This window comes from Pinus tabuliformis, chromosome 6, assembly GCF_031772625.1.
Source record: "Pinus tabuliformis cultivar Carrire ecotype Pingquan chromosome 6, CPIR1, whole genome shotgun sequence".
Taxonomy (NCBI): Eukaryota; Viridiplantae; Streptophyta; class Pinopsida; order Pinales; family Pinaceae; genus Pinus; species Pinus tabuliformis.
Genome location: NC_142292.1, coordinates 679,427,388 through 679,437,880, shown reverse-complemented (window position 1 = coordinate 679,437,880; position 10,493 = coordinate 679,427,388). Strand labels below are relative to the sequence as shown.

At 37.0% G+C, this 10,493-nt stretch overlaps 2 protein-coding genes across 2 annotated transcripts; both read left to right on the top strand.

The window, feature by feature from the left end:
- Positions 1 to 7,768: 7,768 nt before the first annotated feature.
- LOC149260474 (small RNA degrading nuclease 3-like) lies at positions 7,769 to 8,424 on the top strand. The gene is made up of 2 exons (XM_089459376.1): positions 7,769 to 7,993; positions 8,155 to 8,424. Exons 1-2 carry the CDS (start codon positions 7,769 to 7,771, stop codon positions 8,422 to 8,424), a joined length of 495 nt encoding a protein of 164 aa, XP_089315502.1.
- Positions 8,425 to 8,433: 9 nt separating this feature from the next.
- LOC149260473 (small RNA degrading nuclease 1-like) lies at positions 8,434 to 9,207 on the top strand. The gene has a single exon (XM_089459366.1). It carries the CDS (start codon positions 8,434 to 8,436, stop codon positions 9,205 to 9,207), a length of 774 nt encoding a protein of 257 aa, XP_089315492.1.
- The last annotated feature ends 1,286 nt before the right edge of the window (positions 9,208 to 10,493 follow it).

The following is a 10,493-nucleotide window of genomic DNA, read 5'->3' as shown; positions in this document are numbered from 1 at the left end:
GGAAGTCAAGGAGCAGCGAACGAGTACTATAACAGAGGTAATAGCGGCAGTAGAAAGTGTAGTGGTGAACTGCACAACACTTTTTGAACATTCGTTTGAAGTACTAACCGACCTACAAGAAGACCCTAATGTGCAGAGGCTAGAAATAGAGGCATGAGAGTTGCAGTAGCGCTATGATGAGGTAAAAGGGACAGCACGTACTTTTTCCCTCACATAGAGACTCACGAAGCTACAGGAGGCCAAGGCATTGAAGGAGCAGGTAGATGCAGCTCAGCACAAAGAGGCAGTGCTGAAGGCACGCTTGAAGCCTTGGTTGGACGAGGCCTACTTGATCACGGCCTCCATTGAAGGCAAGTTGGCTAGTTTGTAGGAGACTGAGAAGAAGCTTCAAGCTAATAGTGCAGGGCCAGCAATAGAGCAGTTGGTCGAGGAAATAAAGCAGGTGGTCACGCAGTGCACAGCCGAGGTAGCAGTTGTACAGGTTGAGCTGGAGGGTCTTCGCGCCAAGATCTTTGTGCCCATAGAGTGACTTGAGGGCGAGTCACCATGTTTAGTGTAAGGACCAAAATTACCAAGTGTAAGGACCACAATTCAGACTAAATTTTTTTTATTTTTATTTTTATTTTTATTTTTATTTTTTTTTTGTAGCAAATACAACCAGAAAAGAAACGCATTGAAATTTCAAATTTATTTAGCACACGCATTCCTGACACTCATTTCAGGAAAACATATCATAACATACATTTACATATGTTTAACTAAGATCAATAGTAATGAAATACATGTGTACCGTTCACCAGAAGGCAAGACTCCGCTTGCTCTGTTGTCACTGGTATTCCCTTGTAGCCGGTCACCTCCACGAGTGAATGATGACGCACTTGATCCGAATGCGAAGACCCACCGGTTAACCTCCCAGCCTACTCCTTGGGTACTCTTCTTCCCCACGGACCCCCGAGCTGCAATGGGGTTGTACAATGGAGGAAAGCACTAGCTAGTAGAGGAGAGCACACCTTGGCTCAAGAGTCCCCTCTCTAAAATCCTCTACCTCACCAAACTCACTATAACTTCGTAATCACTGCTCTGACATCATCTCATCCATCCAACAATAGGGTTCCCCCAAAAGTCCCTTCTCCCATGGCTTTCCCCTTCTTTTATAGGAGTCCTCATAGGTGACACTTGTCATGTCATGCATAATTAATTATTTTTTTTTATAATTCAATAGCTTGATTATTCACCCACCCATGTGTCATTCTCACATCAAGGGTCTCCCAAAATTATTTACTTAAATTTTTATTTAAAACTAATATTTCCTCACCTCAACAAGATTCCTATTTCTTCTCCTAGTTGTCTCTTTATTCCCCCCTTTTATTCCTTAATTTGTGTTCATTACTTGAAGTCAATTAATGAGTCAAGATTTTATCCCCAATCTACTCCCTAATTTAACTCAGGTTATCTCCTAGATGGATATTCTTATGTTGGTTGTTGACACATGGAACTTCTCTACATTTCTCTAAATTTAATTTATTATTCTCATTTTAATTCACCTTCCTCTTTCCTTAATTAGGTTTAAATTAGTTTAGGATTAATCTTTATCCTTACCATTATGTTTTTCTTTCCCCTTTTTCCTAATTAAACCACATAACCTTCCTAGTATTTTCCAAAATGGGAAGGGTATAGTTTTTAAGGTACTCTATTTTAATTCTTCCTATGATCCTTCTTATTCCAAGTTTTATTTTTGATTTAATTACATTGGTTTCTAATCATCATTTACCCTTGATGTAAATTTACCTAGTTTTCATTCCTTGCTTATATTTATTTATTATTATTTATTTTTAATGATTCCAAGGATGCCAAGTTTGGTTGTGCCCTTCAAGAACTTCCCTAGAAGTTCCAAGGGTGCCACACCTAATAGCTTATTTGTGATGTCAAGGGTGCCAGTTTGGTTGTGCCCTTCAAGAACTTCCCTAGAAGTTCCAAGTGTGCCACACCTAATAGTTTATTTGTGATGCCAAGGGTGCCAAGTTGGTTGTGCCCTTCAAGAAATTCCCCTGAAGTTCCAAGGGTGCCACACCACTTGCCCTTCAAGCATCCAATGATTACGAGGGGAAAGTATAGTGCAACGTCATAGACCACTATCATCTCCTATGTTGCCTGCTATAGTGAGACTAATGGTGTCGAGGATCAAGGAATCCGCCTTGATGCGCGCCACCCGGTAAAGTCCTCATGAGCGACCCAACTTTGGAACCTGCCCTCATGGCATCGTGATCTTCAAGGCGAAGGTGTTTCAACCCTTCCAGCCCAAGTCACGGCGGGAGTGCTAGTGGGTGAGATCAGGGACTCTGTCCCACCCCTCCCATGTAGTTCCATCCACTTGTACAACCTTATCACCCATATGTGAGTCATTCAATCAAGCAACTAATCTGTGCCTGCAACCATTAATATATCATCAGAATATAGTTAAACATATATGGTAGATTCCAAGATCGACTTAGACTTTCAAAGATAAAGTAATATAAATTTTCATCAAACCAGGTGTCATCGTCATGTCATATGCGAGTGCCTCTGATGGTTTCTTGCCATGCTCAATAATCATCAGTAACAAGGTTTCTCAATGTTAGTCAATTATCATAATAGCATCATTAACAATTCCTGGTCATTCATATCATTGTCCATTGTAAGTCTGAACTAAAGGAAGTAGGTAAAATAGGGGACAGATCCCTCATGGCTATCATCAATAATCATCAATGGAAACATACATATTCATTAAGCTATCAACATCGTAACATCGTAGAAATATACCTATCCATAAAATTTATCCTCATTATGCTTTTAGTAGAGCGCATACATATTCTTTACTACCCTCATCATAATTTCAAATAGAGACCAACTAACTATTTAATATTGCAATCATCAGAATACTGATAGATAAGATACATAACCATTCATGCTACCATAATATCAATGGAAAGCATTCATAAACATCACAACCATGAATATCTCAATCGATAATAATAGTGTCATGGGTCCAGATTCTCAATCTGAGGTCCTCGAAGAATAAAGTGTCTAAGATAATGTCGTATTAGGGTCAGGAACCTAGAGTGGGCACTACGTACACCCCCTCTTAGCAATGGACTTCGTCCCGAAGTCCTTAGAACATAAAGGAGAAACGATGACACATAATCTTAGGAACCCTTCCTGAAACTCTTGCCAGCCTTCTGGTGGGCAGGTTAAAAATTTCCCAAGGTATCTATAACACGAATTCCGTTATAACTGAAGGACTATATCTGGGGAACATTGCAACCCACTTTTTGTATAAATGTACAAACATACATTATAGATATTATTAAAATTAATAGTTAAAGGGAGCGTCATACATAAAATTTTCCAACAAAATCATCATAATCAAAATCACAACTAATTAAAGCAACAATTAATAACACCCACCTTCCTTCAATTTACAAATTGACTAATTTAGGAGAAATCTCTCTAGTTTTATTCATTCAATCATGCAATTAAGATAGCATAATTTTGTATTAACTCAAATTCATAGGGGATGCCTATGCCTTTTTCATAGGAGGAACTACCCACCTTAAGCTTGGACTTCAATATATGTAATGGTCAATAATAATTGTGTTAATTATTGTTTGATATTTCACCTATGACGTAATCCACCTTTGTTTACCATATTCTAAATCTTCAATTTTGTTAGGAAGTACAATTAATACTTTGAAAACAAACATATGCCACTGCTTGCTAGGGGGACCTAACAATGCCTACTACACCTTCTTAGAGACTTGATTTACCTTCATGATCCATGTTCTGAAAGTTCAATGTTGTACAACTACCATTTGCACTTTTAAAATAAATGCATACCACTCCTTTCTAGTGGATACCTAATGGTACACACTATCTAGAGATAAAAAGATGTTAACTACATAGAACGTAATCATCACTTGCAATGAATGAGTAGTCCAAACCTTCATCCCTTCAAACCCAGCTACCCTACTTCCTTTCACTAGGGTAAGCGAGTGAGGCTATCTGGGGCCTATATTCATTTAATCCTACTGAATCTAATGATAAGGAGTGCAATATTGTTGCAATATTTAAAGGTGTTGTGACTATTAAGGCTCTTAATTTCCTGGTGATGAGGAATGCATATTCTCGCAGTTTGGCCATCCAAGCTAATGGAAGACAAAGCATATAGCAAGTTTCACTAGTGACCAAAGATGGCAGACAGACATCATTTACCAGTCTTTGCTTGATTCCAAGCAGAACTAAAAACTATATAGATTGAAGCCAAAGATATGCACAGAATGTAAAACAATAGAGAGAAACCCATGTCTAAAATGATCATTGAATGTATCAAATGGCATTGGTAGAAGTATGGTGCTCCAGATAACCATAAACCAATACTATAGCTCTATTTCTGCATTACGAACTAGCAAAGAATCCAAAAATTCATAAAGGCAAAGTTTTCTTGTTACATTACAAAACATTGAACAAAGAAGTCAATCAAATCAAACAAAGAGAAACTCAAACTCCCTGTGAGATTACAGGAAGAGAGCAGAGAAAGAACGACTAAGTTTGGCATCTAACATTCAAGGTGATGTAATTGAAAATCGGCTACCTATGGTGGACAATTTTGAAAGAGCCAAAACACATATTAAGATATAAATCATAAATATTACAATGTATAATATTATCATGATTGTAATATGCTCCTATGTTGCTTCTTGTTGTTCTGGTCCATTTTCAATTGTTCTAATTGGAATTAGTCTCAGTTAATCCTTTACCATTGATAAACAATAAGACCTATTTAGACATTGCATGTACATAATCACTCTTTGCTAGATCATTCTTTGTTGTTGGATAAAATAAATCTTAAATAAGGCTGAACTCTTGGAATCAAACTTCATCTACCAGCAAGGGGTTTATTCCATTATAAATTTGATAAATTCTTTATAGAAGTTTCAAGAATAAATATAGTTCTATTACTACTATTATGATTTAAGTTTATATGTTAGATTACTTTTTATTGTATCAATTTATAGGGAACCAAAATGAGCAAGCTAAACATCAAGAGAAAAATCACAATAAGTCAAGAAAGTTGAATACTTAATAGAAACTAAAATAATTAGAATTACACTGTAAATTTTTATTGGAAATTTTATTTCAATTAAAAATAATACCTTCAATATATCTCACTTAAATTCTCCATGGCAAAACAACCTGCTTGAAAACATTAAAATATCAAATAATTTACAGACCAAAATACTTGACCAACCGCACAGAATCCATAAAATTGTAAATGCAATTGAAATGGAAAATCGTTGCAAAGAAAATTGAAATACAAATATCGAAGAAAGATATTTTAAATATTCTAGATTTACCCAATTTTAATGAATGGAAAATGTCGAATGTATATGATTACATGTTCCATGTTTTAATGAATGGAAAAGGCTTCTGAATACTCTTCAACAACTTTATTTTTCTTTGCCAATAAAGCAGAGAAACAATATATGTAGGAATTAATTGTGACAACTGAGAGTTCTACGTCACCATATAACTGGTAAACCCAAAATACAAAGAGATATATGTTCAAGAATTCCTTAAAAAGAAAGCCAGTAAGATGGCTAATGTCAGGCAATTGGAAAATTGAATTGAAAATATAGAAACTGTTTAAGATATGCCTTGAACCCCTGTTATTTTCTTAAACTGTTTAAGATATGCCTTAAACTTTTTTATCAAATATTTTTATAATGCTTATTATTACTTTTATGAACCCCTGTACGAAAATAGTTTAGCAATGTAGGCACGAAAACAATTTAGAAATGAAGGAGTCGTCAATCCTATCATTCCAATTTACTTTACAAATTGGCTTCCATTAGATGCTAATAATGCTCCTAATTTGCCTGGAGTATTTATAAATAGTTCGTAGAAATCATGAAAGGATTTAATGTTAATGTGGTCAATACTGTTGGAAAACCATTTGATCCCATGCTACACGAAGCAATTATGCGTGAGGAAGAAAACTGTCACTAACTACCATTTTTATGTACAAATATCTCACTTTAAGTCATGACAAATACAATCACCTCCCTCGAAATAATGATTGCCAGATCTACCAACTTCTTACCCTCATTGGGCCCTAAAGCACTGAACGTTTTTCTCCATTTGTCCAAAACAAATTTGCATAGATCTTGAGCATTGAGTCAAATCAAACACTTACAAACAAAGATAGACAGTGCTTTGTTGTAAATAACGAATTCATAATGTTCTCTCTTCTCAGAAAACGTGTTGAATGTCATGTACTAGACCATGGAAGTAAAGCTATAACCTTGTCCTCTAAACCTATTGGAGTTCATCGACAAGAGCATCCTTAAAAACAAAACCATGTGAGCAAAAGCGAGAAGGATTTAAAGCAGAACAAAACCGTTTTTAATATCTAAGGGTAAGATGAATGCAGCATATATTCAGATGCCCTCAAAATTTTGGAAGGCTCACCAATTCAAAAGCCACCTCAAGTTCACAAAGCACAATGTGCAAAGTTTATATGAAATTCTCGAGATCATCTAGGACAAATATACTGAAACAAATAATGAGGAATGAAAACTTTAAAAGAATGTTAATGTTCAAGAGGCAAAATTAATTGTGTTTCATATGCTCTGACATCTTGATCCATGGACTGCTAGACGACAGTTGTATGTAAAGGTGTGTAAAATCTCTTCTAATTGATCTAAATCCACAAAAATCTTCTCTTTCCATAATTCATGCATCCCCTCACAGAAAAGAATCTCTTCCAACCCAAAATAACTGCATATAGTCGCATTTGAAAAGGCATTCCCAACCTTTCAGTTGTCCATGTCCCATAAAGTTCATAGTGATACACTTTTCCAGCATGCAACAAATTTCCAAGCCAATCAATGTAATCGGGAAGAGGGAAACCTCTAAATTAGAGCTAGGACATGAAAACAAAACTGCAGCATTTTGGGACCCATGAGGAGTTAACAGAACATCTGCCTCTGCTACCAGCCTAACTTGCTGACAGACCTCGAGTGGTCCAGGTTCAATTACTTTTACTGCTAGATGCATTTCTTTTTCAAGAAACTCCTGCATTTCTTTAAAATTAGCTATATTTCTTGGAGAATTAGGCCCATTGCATATGATAACATCCAACAAAGGCCTTCTAGCATTCATACAAGGAGTTTTTACAGTGCCAAGATTTTCTGTCTCAACCAATCATGGGAAAATTCAATAGGAATGTAGGCAGCATAGTCAATCCAGCAAAGGTTATGGATCCTTAAAGCAGATTGGAAAATCATCTGCAACCATGGGGTGAAGATACTCCACCTCCATTTGTGATGCAAAACCTTAAGCAGGCCCTTAGGCCACATGCTAATGGATGTTGGGTCGTAGGGGTCTGTAAACCAGCAAAAGGTAGAATTTTTCAGTGAGTATAGCTGAGACATGAGAATGGCAGGGATGATCTTCTCAGACTCATGATGTGGGTTGGGTCCAGCATTCCCATGAGGCATCAAAGTGAGATCTACTACCATTTGCAATCCATGAATCCACCAAGCATGCTTTATTTTCGGATACCCACTTGTCCCTGGTTTGTCTTTTCTAGGGGCCTCTACAACCTTATTATTTGTACAACGTTTCAATCAACGTCTTTGAAACTATGGCTACAGACGGTGTGGCCTTCTCATTACTTTGAGGAAAGGGCACTGCAGGTCCGTGCTACCCTAATTTTATTTTAAGGACAACAATGGCGGAATGCGCTGTCAACTTTACAGAGGAAGACAAAGAGATTCTTGTGAAAATTGTCAAAGTGGCTCAAGCACTTCAGATCAAAGGCTCGAAAGGAGATTTGCAGGAATTTTTAAATTTACATGATAGTAAATTTGGTTCATCAGTTTGTGACCTTGGAAAAAAATCATGGGATGTTCTGGCAGGTTTCGTGAAGACATTTAATACCAAGGAAGACCTTAAGGTGGTTACTAGAATCATGAGGTGGAAAAAGCACAAACTTAAGCGATCACGTGTGAAGGAGTCTTTAGACACTTCTCCTGAGCAGAGCAGGATCTTGTACATCTAACTTATAATAAACAACCAAATTTTGAAAAGCTATATTCATTTCCTTCCTATCATAAGGAATGGCTGGTAACAAAACTGGGGAAGGTACCAAATTCGAGCAATCCAGAAAGGCTGATATCTATAGATTGTGAGATGGTCCGATGTGAAGATGGATCAGAAGAGGTGGTGAAAGTTTGTGCGGTCGATCAAAATTTAGAGACTGTGATGGATCTGCTTGTGAAACCATCAAAACCTGTAGTTAACTACCTGACAGAAATAACAGGAGTTACTGCTGAGGATCTCGAGGGTGTAACCTGTAATTTGAAAGATGTACAGAAAAAACTCTAGAAATTACTCATGCCAAAAACAATTGTAATAGGACACAGTTTGCATCACGACCTAAGAGTATTGAAGGTAGACCATGCTAGGGTTATTGATACAACATTCATATTCCAGTATCAGGATAAGCCTAGTTGTTACACCCCTAGTTTAAGCAAATTGTGTAAGGTTGTGCTAGGATATGACTTACGAGAGGAAGGAAAGCCACACAATTGTTTGGATGATGCCATTGCTGCAATGAGATTGACCCTTTCCAAACTAGAACGTGGACTTAATGATCCTCTTGACATGGGTGATTTTGAAGTAAACGAAGCAGACTTTTCAAAGCTTTGTATTCATAAAATACCCATTGGTACTTCTCGGGATAAACTACAGAATCTTTTTCCAGAGAAATATTCTGTTGAAATCCAGGCATTCTCTCGTGTCAAGAACAAACATTGCACAACATTTGCTGTTTTTAAGACTATGAAAGATGCAGATGAAGCATTTAAAAATTTAAAGGGGGAGTTGGAAAAGGACTCATATGGGCGTCCTCAGAAATGTGTCTCATTTTGTGCAGGTGGTTCAAAGAAAGGATCAAACATTGATATCATTGTACGAAAAATGCATGTCTTAAAATATGAAGCTCCGGATTCTCAGTTAGATGAGCGCAAAAATGATTTAGTTCTTTTGACAAGGAAGAGGCCTAGTGAAAGCATTGACTATATATGTAGCGCAGACACAAAAGAAGAGGCATTACAAAATAGCAAAGCAATGTCTCGGCTCTTTAGGATGTATAGTCATTCCGTATAAAGCAATGAGCCATGCTAATGTGAGTCATGTCATATTATAGGCGGCCACAAGAGCGAGTTTTTCCAAAAGTCATAGGGGTCACTTTTTGTTATAGCAAGCCATCGTTTGATTCATATCAAATAAAAGTGTTGATACGTGAGTCATTGCAAAGTGATGCAACAAAAGACAGAGAGCCTATGTGGGTTTGTTTGGACCACCAAAGGATGTTGAGTAGTGTACCATAAATTACAGTAGTCCAAACTATGTGTTACCACTAAACAATACTTTTGAACCATATGATCTCAATAATATGTATAATGCGAGCTTCTGAGAATTATACAATCCACAGATCATGTGATCTACAAAGATATGTCGTAGATTCCAAAATTATGAGAGCTACTACAGGTGTGAGCCAAGAGTGAGCCCATAAACATATATGACCTGAAATATGGTCAAAGTAAAGAGTCTTTTACAGATGCGAGTCTTCGAATAGACTGAGCCATCGAGACATATAACAAAGTTGCAAGCCAACTCTCCGAGACAGATGCCAGAATTTATTCCGAGACATATATAATTATATGTAAGCCAGAGATGCATCAATGAGATACCACTGCACCTCTGTCAATGTGATACAGACAATGAACGGACTTCTTGAGTGTTATCACAAAATTTTCCAGCCCAGAATACGAATTGTCCCTAATTTCAACAGAACGAGAATCTCCAAGGTTTTTCGATCCAATTGAGTGTGATCTTTAGCTATTTCAGAATTTAGCAATAAGCACCCAGTAATAAAATTTCAACATTGGGATATCAATGTTTACATTTTAATCCAATGGTGAACATTCCAGCATTTTTTTTTTTTTAATTTGTGTTCATTTTCCTTTCACGGTTTGCTACAATCATGACCCGTGTCATCTTGATGGAACGTTGAGGGCGGCCACGAAATGTGTTAAAACGAACAGGGCAGACTTCTTGTTCCTGAGATATCTTGTTAACTCACGTTCTAAACCTTAAGAAAGTTTACAATTCAGCCATGTTGTCTCAGTCAAATTGCCAGAAAGTCGGCTCGTTTTTTTAATATCTACGGGTATGCCAGAGAAAATTTAGGCCTTCTAAAACAGGGGTTTATGCCTTGGAGGGAACTATGAAGTTTTTATTCATACCCGTCTATCAGAAGATCGAGGGAAAGTCCATGGAGATTCTACAGTTCGCAGATAAAAAGATGGGTAATGTGATCAATAAGCTTGACAGTTGTGTGCCTCCGGCACTGAAATCACAGTCTAGTGAATTTTACGGGGCGGCAAAAG

Bases quoted from the DNA above. Each gene is read 5' to 3' on its own strand.
- LOC149260474 (XM_089459376.1), top strand. From the start codon at position 7,769: ATGGCGGAATGCGCTGTCAACTTTACAGAGGAAGACAAAGAGATTCTT. The intron at 7,994-8,154 runs GTGGTTACTAGA...TCCTATCATAAG, and splicing joins ATACCAAGGAAGACCTTAAG to GAATGGCTGGTAACAAAACT.
- LOC149260473 (XM_089459366.1), top strand. From the start codon at position 8,434: ATGCCAAAAACAATTGTAATAGGACACAGTTTGCATCACGACCTAAGA.